General features: G+C 41.0%; 2 protein-coding genes across 2 annotated transcripts in view; one reads left to right on the top strand and one right to left on the bottom strand.

The window, feature by feature from the left end:
• Positions 1–14,019, top strand: part of LOC306913784 (dolichyl-diphosphooligosaccharide--protein glycosyltransferase subunit STT3B-like) — a gene marked incomplete at both ends in the record, with an annotated part of 175,928 nt that overhangs the window by 44,048 nt on the left and 117,861 nt on the right. The window lies entirely within an intron of this gene.
• LOC306913885 (uncharacterized protein) lies at positions 2,829–11,570 on the bottom strand. Its single transcript, XM_079490699.1, has 3 exons — positions 11,491–11,570; positions 8,532–9,141; positions 2,829–4,308 (listed from the first exon to the last, which is right to left on the bottom strand). Exons 2-3 carry the CDS (start codon positions 9,079–9,081, stop codon positions 3,527–3,529), a joined length of 1,332 nt encoding a protein of 443 aa, XP_079346825.1. The 5' UTR covers positions 9,082–9,141; positions 11,491–11,570; the 3' UTR covers positions 2,829–3,526.

Here is a 14,019-nt window from a genome sequence, read left to right as displayed (position 1 = left end):
TTTGAATATATATTATTTCACAGCGAACGTTTTTAACTCTAATCTTTGCTCCTGGGGGGTCCCTGGAACTACATATTTTCAGATGGGGGTCTAAATGGGTTAAGAGCAATGTAAAGTGTGATGCATTCACAATAAAAGGACATTTGAATACAATCAATACTATTGGTTTAGAATAGAAAAATAAGCAAAGCAAACTGAATACAGACCCATAAACCTCAGTAAAAAGCAGCAGTAAACAGAAACGTCCTGGGTTTTGATTTCAAACAAAGTGTTGTAGATGTGACAGGAGTTGGGTTAGGTAGAGGTTCAGCCAGACTGTTGAACACTCAACATTGTTTTACTTACTTTATTTTTAATTCAATACATTTTGTTAACAATGCATTTTTAAAACTTCCAAAGTTTTTTATCTAGGGATGGACAATATTTTATCAAATCGTTATGGGTCGATGTTGGCCTTAAAATGCAATATTGGTAATAGCCGATGTTTTAAAATAAAAATACTACATCGAAGCTGTTTATATTCGGACATGGGCAAACATTTCAATAACTGTGAATCCCTATAGCATTTGGAATAAAATTCACTGTTTTCCAAAATGTCAGTTTGTCACCTCCCTCTTCACATTCAATAGATCCCGTGATCTTTTTTGGCCAGATGTAATTTCCTGGGGTCTAGTAGGACTATAGAAAAAAATAATTAAGAAATCGCTGTACAATTTGGTAAAACAAATACATTCACCCTCTTGTTCGAATGCCCCCGCCCCCCCCTGCCAAAAATACTTTCTCTAATAACCTAAAACATGAACCTTGGTTGAAAAAAACCCAAAGTTGTCCTTTAAGGTTTAACATGAGGAGAAAAACTAAAGATAAGGAGAATGGAGGCCTCTATTGACAGGATTGATTGAATAGTTTATTAGACATGAATGTAAAACAGCAACAGAGTTCAGTCAAACACTGATTCCAAAAGGGAGAGCACAAAAACAAAGTCCTGGCGGTCTTGCTTCTATTCAGGTCCTATGTAATCAATTCATAATAGCAGAACAACAAAAATCACACTTTTTATCGTCAATATGTACATCAACCAATCAAATCATTGCTATGGAATGATGATCAACCAATCAAATCATCGCTATGGGGTGATGATCAGCCAATTAAATCATTGTGTTTGTGTTCACACAAAGACAAAGCCCAATAGGATGAGCTAGCGCCCCTCAACAAAAAAATCAATATCCTCAAAAACAAGAAAATATATCATTACAGGAAATAATGAAACACTAAATGTACAGAGTGGGAGAAAGTTAGGAGGGGGCGTGGTCACCTGTTTAAAGGAGAAGTGATCATTTCCTCTCCATTGGGCCTGCTGAAAGGTGGACTTTCAGGCCTGTTTTAAAAGATGTAAGTGATCTGCATGTTTTGAGGGAAGGGGTCAGGGCATTCCACGCCTGGGTGGCCGTGCTGTAGAAGGAGAATTTAGCCATATTTGATTTCAAATATAGGAGCAGTATAGTAATCCATGATATTGTCCTTGTCTATCGACCTCCCTACGAACATACAGCTGTTTCATTTGATCCTCCCAGTGAGCTCATTTTCCATTCATTCAAGTTTTGTTTATTCTCGAAATTACACTGAGTAATCAAACTCATTTTCAGTGTCGTCCAGTAATACAATATCATATAGAAAAAACATCACAATACATCAGAAGATCAGGAAAAGAAAAACAAAAGATATACATGTGAATTACATAGGTTTACAAATAAAAAGATAAGACAATTTTCAAAACTATCTAAAAACAGTTACATATTGTGGGGGTCTGTACGCTCACCAAGGTTTGAAAACGACTTAAGGGTACCAATGTGGTCAGTTTCAATGTCGTTTGCAGGTCATTCCATGTATTAGGGCCACAAAAGCAAGTTCAGAGCTAACTTTTGGTACCTTGAATTTGGGGAAACTACCGTAAATCCTCAAATACATTCCTTCCTTCAATAAAAAGCCGTCCCCCTATTAATTACCGGGGGTGGCGTTGAATTAAGTATATAAAAACCGTCCTTTTATTAGCCGGGTTTTTTTGTGTTTTGTTTTTTTCAAGTGCCGTATCTGTTACCTTCGCTTCCCTGGCTGGCTGGTGTCACTATAGTGTCCAAATGCAGGGGGTCGCATTGCTCGCGCTCGTGCACAACGCAACAAACTAACAAACAAACTTCAGGAGAGAACGCCACTATAAGCACTTTTCATGGCCACGGACAACGAGAGCACAGTCTAACTGCGGAGGGAGGAACATTACACAAAACCAAGCAAGTGAGAGCTGTTTCTGTTTGTGACATGACGTGCTGCGAGCTCGCAGATCTACGCTTCATGCAACGAATGTAATGTATTAAAGGGTACGATAGCGGATCTAGCCTTATAGAACGAACGTACCGATATGCTGTGAGCTTAGCCTGTTGCTAACGCGACCCCCTCCTCTCTCTCTCGCTCTCTGTGTCTCTCTCGCGCGCGTCTCTCTCTCTCTCTCTCTCTCTCTAACGCGACTCTCTCTCTCTCTCTCTCACTCTCTCACTCACTCACTCACTCACTCACTCACTCTCTCTCTCTCTCTCCCCCGTTGAAGTTGCAATAGTTGGATCACTGCAGTGTTGCACTGTTCATATTAGCTGCTTTGATATTATGAAATCATTACGAAATTATTAGGAAATGGCCTACCATACATTTTATTTTTATGTTATTATTTGCATCTAAACTAAATGTAGGCCTAGATACATACCATAGCCTATTTGAATAATAATAAATAGGATAGTAAATAGTACTGTGACCAGATTTGACTGAGGGACTGCCATTGGATTTTTTTTCACGTCATATTAAAGCAGGGAGTTTAAAATTGATGTTGATTTTATTATGGTATTTACCATAGGCAATATGCCAATATTGTTATACAAAAAAGTTAAAATGACCAGTGAGCACCCGCAACTACATTTTTCAATATTTTATGAGGACTTGGTTTCAATAAATGAGTCCAGTACATTTGACAGGGTTCCAACTGTCTAACCCAAAATGTGATTTATTCATTATGATCAGTTTGAAAAGTAGAAATATAGGCCTCCTTCTTATAGCTGCCTCCTTCCAATAAAAGCCCGGTATCAGAATCAGTTGAGACAAATAAAAGCCCCAGATAAATAAATGAGGATTTACGGTACTTGACCGGTGTACTTCAGAAAGGATGAGATGTATTTAGGACAATCTCCAAGCATGGCTTCATACAAGAACAGTTGCCAATGCAGTTTCCTTCTCTCTGTCAGGGAGGACCATCCAACCTTGTTATATAAGATACAATGGTGAGTACCATAGCTATCACCCGTAATACATCTAAATCGATGAGTGATAATCTCCATAATCCAAGACAGACAGGAACACCTAGTGGAAATTTTCTTTTTTTTACCCCATGGTGTGAATGCAATGGTGTCTTAACAAGTGACCCGAGTTATTTAAACTTTACATTGGAAAGGTTTTTCTCCAGTGTGGACACGAAGGTGCTTTATCAGGGAACCGGACTCCCTGAAACTCTTGTCACAATGTTTACATTCTTGTCACAATGTTTACATTTACGTTCGTGTCCAGAGTGGACACGAACGTGTCGCTTCAGGAGAGATGAGTAACTGAAACTCTTGTCACAATGTTCACAGTTAAAAGGTTTTTCTCCAGTGTGGACACGAATGTGTGACTTATAATTGGATAACTGATTGAAACTCTTGTCACATTGTTTACATTTGAAAGGTTTTTCTCCAGTGTGTACACGAATGTGTGACTTATAATTGGATAACTGATTGAAACTCTTGTCACAATGTTGACAGTGGAAAGGTTTTTCTCCAGTGTGGACACGCTGGTGGTTCTTCAGGGAACCTGAGTCACTGAAACGCTTGTCACAATGTTTACATTGGAAAGGTTTTTCTCCTGTGTGGACATACTGGTGTCTGTACAGGTCATGTGACCGTTTGAAACTCTTGTCACAATGTTGACAGTGGAAAGGTTTTTCTCCAGTGTGGACACGAAGGTGTGTTTTCAGGGAGATGTCAGATTCAACTTCAACTTCAACTTCAACCTCAGAGCAGTGGTAAGATATGTCTTCTTCATCATAATTTTCTTCTTCAACTTTCACTGCTAGTAATGTCAACATTGACCCAACTGGTTCCTCTGGTTTTTGAAGTAGTTCTTCCTGTTCCTCATTAATGTGTGGAGGCTCTGGTTCCTCCTGGAGCAGACTGGGGCTCCTCTCCTGTTCAGGAGAAACCTCCTCTTTACACACAACCATGTGCAGGATGTCTAGGAGCAGAAACATAACATGATTGTCAACACTGGATTCCTAAAATGTAAATCCATTCTTCTTCCATGTTCCATGTACAAAATGAGCTATTACCTACCAAGATAAGATTGACTAAACCGTTACTAACTACAGATTATTACTGTTCTGGAAATTTTAGCAAGATTTTAGCAACATACTAAAAAAGTAATGTGAAGTAATATATTTAGTTACATTAACACCAAGATGAATAATGTTAAAGCAAATATTTCATTTAATTTTGAATCATGAAATTCTGAAACAATGTTAAAGTCATGATACTTCTCACCTGGGCTCTGATTTGGTAGTAAATTAGTCATGCCACTCAGTGCATGACGTTATGAAACAGAAGCACTTCTGACAATGAAAGCTTGAAATGTGGAACGATGGTAGCTTAACAATCTATGTAAAAAATGTCCACTCTTTTACATAGATTGTTAAAGGTATATTCAGTCTGCTAATACTCCTTACTATAGAGTGCGCTGACCATATGAGGAGTTCCTCTCTATCCCCAGTGAGCCCCTGGGGTCAAAAACCCTAGTTTCGGTTTGGGCTTTTGGTGGCAATTCCCTCATCCAATCAGGATAGAGGGGGGCCTTCCTCCAATCATGATCGAGCGGAGGCGGGCCTTGGTGCGCGTGCTCTTGGCTTGTTGCACGTTCCCCCACTGTAGAGCGTGTGCACATCTTGTTTACAACATGGCGGAGCAGGAGGGGAAATCTGAATGCATTCACCACCTCAAATAACAAGAAAATAATTATAAAGAATAGCCAAGAGAAGAAAGCTGCTAGTGAAGACCCATTGGTGATCACAGAGAAGAGTCAGGCGACAGCTGTCTGTCTGCTGTGGGACATGGAGTAGGGCCGCGTCACCCAGGCTTTCCTAGCCGTCTGTGGGACATGGAGTAGCCGGCGTCACCAGGCTTTCCACTTGGCAGCTGGGTGGTCTGTTTGCCGACCGGGCTGCTGGAACAGCGATATGCCTGCGGGAACCACGGGCAGCAGTCGGCCACGATTCTTCCAGACTCCTGCCTGCGGTGTTTTCATGTGTAAGTAAAGTTTGCTGTGTATGCTATGCTATATGTAGCCTGGCTTGGCCAGCTGCCTCATATAGCTGTAGCTTGGCTGGCTAAACCTACATGGTGCCTGGTGGAGCAGCACGCGTCCTGAATGATGAGTGCATCAGTTTGATAATATAATCTAATCACAGAATCAAATGGGAATATCCGTGATAGTTATGTCACGCAAGCATGCATGGATGGATTATATATTTATTCATTCAACAAACTTGACCTACATGGAATCTAAATAGCCTACAAGTTGCTCGTTTTATGAATGAAATACATTTTTAGTGGAATATTCCAGACCACGTCTACGGTTCTAATCAAGTCTTTTGTCAAATAGGGACATCTTTTCTGATCTGATCCAGAAGATTTCCATCTGCAACGGGACAGTACCATGGACACTGGACATGAAGCTTTATGACAGCAGCTGGTTTCCATATGTTTGTTTGTAAATAAAAATGATTCTTCACATTTTAGTTGCATTATTCATTTGATGCCTATAATCTTTCATGATGAGCAAATTAATGTACATTTCTCTACTTGAACAGGTTTGCCTATATACATATAAATGCATATTATAGGAATATATTATTTGATGATGGGAATCACGGCACAACAACCTGACATTTCAAATTATTACAAACTATGTTATGCATAATTATAGTCTATAGGCCTACTGTACATCATAAAACATGTTATGATCGTTGCTAATATTTCCACCATTTGCTTGTGCTGATGTAGGCTAGTTTTGTATTGTACATTAGAAATATGAACACATGTTGGTTGTGAACATAAGAAGAAAAGGACATGACGATTTCCGTGGAGCAGACAAAAGGAATAAGGTAGTTTGGTGTGATGAAATGATATATATCAGCTAAAAATATTTGAATGCAGTATTCGGTGTTATTAAACTATAAGCCCCCAATATTAGCCTACGATTTAGACTCGTAGATGTATGACGATCATTACAAGCGTCATAATCAATCAAATAAAATACACTACCAAAGCCAGCCATGCTTGGCCAGTGTCATAGCGGGGAATCCAGCATTGATGCTGGCCACGGCAGGGTAAGGCTAGTGGGCTACCCCTGTTTGCTAAACAAAACGACATTTAACAGTATTTTTCTATTGCAAGATGTGGCCTTGAGTGCATTTGTGTGGGCTTGCTGCAGCGAGCACACTAGTATATATAATACAATACCACCCGTCATAATATACTCGCATTGCCATCATCACCCGTCCCATGGTCTCTCAACCCTGCATGACACTTTTTGTCCGGAGTTTAGAACGTCCCATGGGGACCAGGACTTGTAGGCAACTGGAAGAACATGGGAGTCAAGTGTGATTTTGGGATCATGCAACAGTTACCCTAAAAAACAAACACGTCAACTCAATTTCATTAAAACTAAGATATTCGATCTAAATCCATAATTTTTTAATGCCATATTTAGCCAATACAACGGCAATGTTCAATGATAAGAGCTAGCTAGTAGCTAGTAGCCAAAAACCTGCATGCGCGCCCCCGTATCATGGAGGAGTGACGTCAGGAGAAGGCTACTCTCTTTGGCGCCCCTAGTGGACCGGGGTTCTCCAAAGACTTCAGATCACTGAAATTACCTTTAAGCTACCATCGCTACAGCAGTTTGTGAGATTTCATTCGTTATATCAACAAGCATAGTATGTCTGTAAATGTGTCTGTGAGTCTGTGAATCTGCCTGCCTGTGTGTCTGGGTGTCTGTAAATGTGTCCGAGTCTGTCTGCCTGTGTGTCTGTAAATGTGTCTGTGAGTCTGTCTGCCTGTGTGTCTGTGTGTCTGTAAATGTGTCTGTGAGTCTGTCTGCCTGTGTGTCTGTAAATGTGTCTGTGAGTCTGTCTGCCTGTGTGTCTAGGTGTCTGTAAATGTGTCTGTGAGTCTGTCTGCGAGTCTGTCTGCCTGTGTATCTGTGAGTCTGTAAATGTGTCCGAGTCTGTCTGCCTGTGTGTCTGTGAGTCTGTAAATGTGTCCGAGTCTGTCTGCCTGTGTGTCTGTGAGTCTGTCTGCCTGTGTGTCTGTGTGTCTGTCTGCCTGTGTGTCTGTGTTTCTGTCTGCCTGTGTGTCTGTAAATGTGTCTGTGAGTCTGTCTACCTGTGTGTCTGTAAATGTGTCTGTCTATGTGTCTGGGTGTCTGTAAATGTGTCTGTGAGTCTGTCTGCCTGTGTGTCAAACTTTGGTTAAACATGCAGAGTGACCCATTACTTTACATGGGTTACATTTTGTTCTGATCAGTTCAATGTTTTGACATCAAATAATAATCCCGTACCATGTGGTGTTTTGTTTCATTAGCTCGAGCGTGACAAAATAGGCTACAGCTTGTTGTTGTTCCGCTGCTGCTGCTCTGAACACACGTGAACTGTAAATATACAAAAGATTTGACAGTGACGTCACTGTTATGCTACGCAACACGGAAGTAACGCGGACTCGAAGCAGTTTATAAATCAGTCAGTGACGCGTGGCTGACGAAGCCTTGGTATTTTCATTCAAGCTCACTGGAGCAAGGGGGAGCACCCCACACCAATCACTCCTGCCCCCCCTACCCCTCCATCCCTGAGACAGGGGGAGCACCCCACACCCATCACTCCTGCCCCCCATACCCCTCCACCCCCTGAGCCAGGGGGAGAACCCCACACCCATCACTCCTGCCCCCCATACCCCTCCACCCCCTGAGCCAGGGGGAGCACCCCACACCCATCACTCCTGCCCCCCATACCCCTCCACCCCCTGAGCCAGGGGGAGCACCCCACACCCATCACTCCTGCCCCCCATACCCCTCCACCCCCTGAGCCAGGGGGAGCACCCCACACCCATCACTCCTGCCCCCCATACCCCTCCACCCCCTGAGCCAGGGGGAGCACCCCACACCCATCACTCCTGCCCCCCATACCCCTCCACCCCGTGAGCCAGGGGGAGCACCCCACACCCATCACTCCTGCCCCCCATACCCCTCCACCCCCTGAGACAGGGGGAGCACCCCACACCCATCACTCCTGCCCCCCATACCCCTCCACCTCCTGAGCCACTCAGTGAAAATGTCCAGTGAAAACAAGACATTGTGGCAGCCCTACAGAACAGAACATATTAAAGAAAGGAAGAGAACATGAAACTTACTGAGGTGTGGCTGGTCTTCAACTTCCTGTTTAATAGAAACGTCTTCAACTTCCTGTTTAATAGAAACGTCTTTAGCTTCCTGTTTAATAGAAACGTCTTCAGCTTCCTGTTTAATAGAAACGTCTTCAGCTTCCTGTTTAATAGAAACGTCTTCAGCTTCCTGTTTAATAGAAACGTCTTCAGCTTCCTGTTTAATAGAAACGTCTTCAACTTCCTGTTTAATAGAAACGTCTTTAGCTTCCTGTTTAATAGAAACGTCTTCAGCTTCCTGTTTAATAGAAACGTCTTCAGCTTCCTGTTTAATAGAAACGTCTTCAGCTTCCTGTTTAATAGAAACGTCTTCAGCTTCCTGTTTAATAGAAACGTCTTCAGCTTCCTGTTTAAAAGAAACGTCTTCAGCTTCCTGTTTAATAGAAACGTCTTCAGCTTCCTGTTTAATAGAAACGTCTTCAGCTTCCTGTTTAATAGAAACGTCTTCAGCTTCTTGTTTAATAGAAACGTCCCTGGCTGAGTCTGGAGAGTTCATCTTCACCTGGGAGTGATGCATCATGGGTATTGTAGTTCTTATGAGTCTGGAGAGTTCGTCTTCACCTGCAGTCTAGATTCCGGTCTGAAATCAAGTGAATAAGGAAGGACTTTAATAACTGGAGACCTATAGTCCGGCAGCCAGGGGTGGGGAGTGGGAAATTTGTTTTTATTGGCCTAAAATATTGCCTATATACTTAAAAATACTTAAATTAATGAGTCCACTTGCTGACCGGCTGTCGGTATTGAGCAATTAATTTTATAAGGTCTTATATGTGACCATACCATTACCTATATACGGCAAGATGTCAACATTTCATTATGCTTTAACGATTAGGCCGCCAGCATTTATTGATAACTTGTGATATAATTCACGCCAGCATTTTTCCCAGGGCTCGAGATAACGGCATCCCGACGTCCCGAGGAAGCCGCTTATATCGCGTTTGCCCCGTGCATGGGACATTTAGATTGAAAAACTATCGGTTGGAAGCGTTGATAAAAGCATGGTTGCTATAGCGGAGGGAAAAGTTCCATATGGACATGGGTCTACAACGTTTAACGTTAGCTTCTATGCTAGGCTTGCTAGCTGCTTTTACTCGTCTCGCATATGGCACATTAAATAATGTGTTGGTATCCTCTGAAGCAACAGATGTTTTCTAATGTTCAGGTTGTTCTAGAATTGCTGCCCCAACCCTGTGGAATGCACTCCCCAAAACGCTCTCATTCCACTGTTTTATTGATTTTATTCCTTCGTCTCCCCCTAATAAAGTTGTTTGTATTTGTTTTCTCATGCCACCCATGTAAAGCACATTGAGTATTCATATAGACTACCTGCAATCCTGCATTGCCGCAGGTAGACGAGTTGTTTATCTGTTGGTCTTGGTCAAGTAGCCTAGACCACCAACCTTTTATAAGCTTATATAGTCACTAGTCACATTGATTCACTGGTATACCAAAATCAATTTGAAAATAAGTATCATTGTTCTCAGGTCAAATATTAATATACGATTAAAATTTGATTAATTGAGATTAATTCATTACAAAGCCTATAAATAATTTGATTAACAAAATTAACATATTTAATCGAGTCCTAGCCCTATTTTTCATCTGGGATCATATTTTCTCTATCTACAGAAGAAACATGAAGCTAAACAAATTATAGTGCCTGTATTGTATTATAAGAGAATACAGTTTTGCAATCTGAGTGGTACTATTTTTTTTATAATATTTTTTGTACTTTTTTTCCGGGACTGTATACATTTACTTCGGGACGGTTCCGGGACGTTGGTGAAAAAAGTTAGTCTAGAATGTATGTTTATGGGCACGACGATCAAGACAGTGTTATTGACAACACCAACCCGATGCTAACGTGAGTAGCATTATGACTTGATCAATCAAAAGCACTATAAAAGACCAATTGCCGTTGATCTACGGCAATGGCGGACTAAGTGTTAAGTAGCATGTGATGTGTCAAACTAGGGGGTTGTCATAAATCTGAATCCATTCCAAGCATTAGTTGGCTTTCATATACTTTTAATATATATACGCTATTATATTTGTTTTTTGTTTTGAATATTTTCTAGGTGTTAATTTAAACCAATTCATACATTAATCTTGAACACTTAAACAAGATACAATACAATGTAGATCAGGTGATTTATTTTTTAGAGATTTGTAATCTGTTAAATCTGTTCATTGAAAATAGCTGATCTGCAAGCTCACTAATAGGTTGTAGATGGATTACAATTACACTAATAGTGATATATAAATAAAATCATGACATGACCAGCTAGACACCCAATTCAAATAGAAACCTCATAGATTATATAAATGTGTGGCTTCATTAAATGACGAGTGATTGGCTGTAGCCTGTTATGCATCCACGGTTCTGTGCGCCGTCAGTGCACATTTGCTCGATACTTGATTGTTTTGATAATAAGATCAGACAATACAATCCTTCCTTCTAAAGTCCATCTGTTATGGGTTATGGCACAAGTATGAACTGAGCAAATCTGCACCATTCTAAGTGAATAAAGTAGTGTGTAATGCCATGGAAAAGTCACTGTTTACAAGCTCGTCATGTCACACAACAGGTCTCCCAAATGACAAATGTTAACTCCCTCCCCCCACATTCTGCTGGACCCTCTTGTAAAGGTGTAAGGCTATATTATGGTGTCGTCCACAGTTTTTGCATTGAGTTACTGTGCTTGAAATGTACCTATTCTGCATACAGTTAATAAACACTTCAATTAACCAAAAGCATCTCGGTAGCTTAATGCTAGCTGACCACACGTCCAGTCCTTTGTTAGCTAGCCGCTAGCTAACGTAGCATTTCCAAACCACTCCATATTCGGTCAGAATGTTAATCTGAACACAAACAAGACCTCATAACAATGTGTTCAACCATTCAGGAGCATCAATACTCATTTTGTACCTGAAAAGTGTAGATTTCAATGAAGCTTCTGGAACACCGTCTCTTAGAGCTGAATTCCAAAGCCACTCGGTCAGTCCAGCATGGCAGTGTGACGTCACGGTGACATTGGTGACCTGCTGAAATGTGTGACCATCGTCTCTAGACGTCACGTGACGTCAGTGTCCGAACGTAAATCACTGCGGTTTGTTTATCAGCAGAGTTCAACCTAGCGGTATTTAGGCAGGCTCGTATTTAAAGATCACCATGTGAGTTATTTATTATGTCAAGTCCACAAGACGGTCACATATTTCGCCAGGTCACCAAGTTCACCGTAACACCTCTCTCTGCGGGAGGGTCCAATAGCCAGTGTCGAGTCAGCTAGGATAAGACTTCCGGTGGCCGAGTTCTTCAGAATAAAAGTACCCGCTAAAGTAAACAAAAACTATTAATTTGATTGGTTTCACATCATTTTATAGGACTTATATGTGCATTTTATTTACAACATTGATGGATTGTAAACTGTATTCACATGATGTAGAATGGGTACACATTCTACATACTGCTACGAGGATACAACCATAAAAACCACTAAGACTTGTTTGCATCATGGTCCTCCATTTTAAATTAATCAGAAAACAATGTACGTGTGAATTAATGATCTTTTGTCCCTGGATTCGTTTTTCATCAATAACCTGAACACATGTTTCAGGGTTGAGCTGCTTTAACGACGACACTGTTTTCAAACCAAACGTTTTACTTTTCTTTGTATATTAATTAAAGTGTCAACACATGCGCAGTCTAGCGCTGGCTGGAAGCGAGCGCGGTGCACGTACCATAGACGGCCACTAGGGGGGGCCATGGTACAGTGTAATACAGTGGAACAGCTATACTGTGATCTCATCAAAGTCTAACTAAACTAAATCATTTTAAAATATAAACTTATAGAAACCATTTATGAATCAAATCTAACAGTTCAAAATGTCTTCCTGGAGAGTAAAATATTTAAATCTAATAAGGGTCAATTTGGTTACCAACTCCCCATTATTTAGCTGGGGACCACCTGGAAGAACAAACATTGTAGACAAAAGTGAGGAGCATACCCTATTGTGATTGGCCAGAATGAGATGATGTATGATGACATTTGATGTCAAGATTGCCTCACTTCACACAGGTGTTATTTTATTTTATTCTAATGATCAAAAAGTTTTAGCTATACTGATTGATTCATTGTCTAATAATAATATTTATCAGTTGATTTACTAAACAGTTTAATGAAGTTACAGCACTGCTTTGCCCGTTGGAGTAAGCATGTTTATTTGTACATTTCAACAAGGAAGGCAGTGTGCTTAAGGTCACATTCCCACCTAATACTTCGGTAGACTCTATGCGAATGGGAGGAGAATTTGGACTTCTTGCATATTTAATTTGCTGCGGTTTGCCTAGACACTGTCATCCGCAGCTATTGGAAACGCAGCAGGGGGGACCTTTATCAATGTGTTCCATTCATAAACTATAGCCTACACAGTGAAATCTATGGTGATCAAAATTTCAAATTATACTCATAACGTGCATGTGTCGTGCCGTCTGGGACTGGACCCACCCCTCTCTCTCTCTCTCTATACGCACGCAGCCACGCACTGTTCTTTTGGGCATGGAAGGAACAGCGCTAAGCCTGAGCACACTGATATAACAGACAGCAGCGCAAAATGTTTACAAGTTTATCAAGATGAAAGTCCCTACTCCCCAGTCCCCACACAGTGACAGCACTCCATGTTTACGGCACGCACAGACAGACAGAATATTCTGTAGTGTAGGCTATAATAATACACTCGCAGTGTTTTTATGTGTTTCCTTAAGCAATTGATTAATGTAGGCTCGTCCTAATTTCGATCAGGGCTTCAGTCTCCTCATTCGACCACGTCTATCCACGGTAACGGGACATCTTTGCGCTGCGTAAAATATGCCTTCTCCGTCTCCAACTGTGTTCAGCTCCTCACCCGCCACATTGTTTACTTCATTTCCTTTATTTACTGCGGATTGCATTCACACCTGTACCGAATCGTAATCAAGTGCGATTGGAAGCGAAGCGAAACCCCCGTTTTTGCTCGGAGTAGAATGCGGTTCTTTGATACGCATTAGGATTCAAATGAGCCTTCACACCTGCCAAACGAAGTGCACTTTCTGACAATGCGCAGCAGGATTCGTTTTAATCGCAGCAAAGCTTTCTGGTGTGAATGTCACCTTACACACACAACATTAAGAGCAATGTAAAGGGTGATGCATTCACAATAAAGGGACTTTTGAATACAATCAAAACTATTGGTTTAGAATAGAAAAATAAGAATAAAATAAAATAAAAACTGAATACAGACCCATAAACCTCAGTAAAAAGCAGTAGTAAACAGAAACGTCTTGGGCTTTGATTTCAAACAAAGTGTTGTAGATGTGTCAGGAGTTGGGTTAGGTAGAGGTTCAGACAGACTGTTGAACACTCAACATTGTTTTACTTACTTTATTTTTTAATTCAAGACATTTTTCACACACATTGTT

The sequence above is a fragment of the Electrona antarctica genome (assembly GCF_951216825.1).
Source record: "Electrona antarctica genome assembly, chromosome: 21".
Classification (NCBI taxonomy): domain Eukaryota; kingdom Metazoa; phylum Chordata; class Actinopteri; order Myctophiformes; family Myctophidae; genus Electrona; species Electrona antarctica.
Note: the sequence above shows the minus strand (reverse complement) of the source record. Positions and strands in the feature narration are given on the sequence as shown.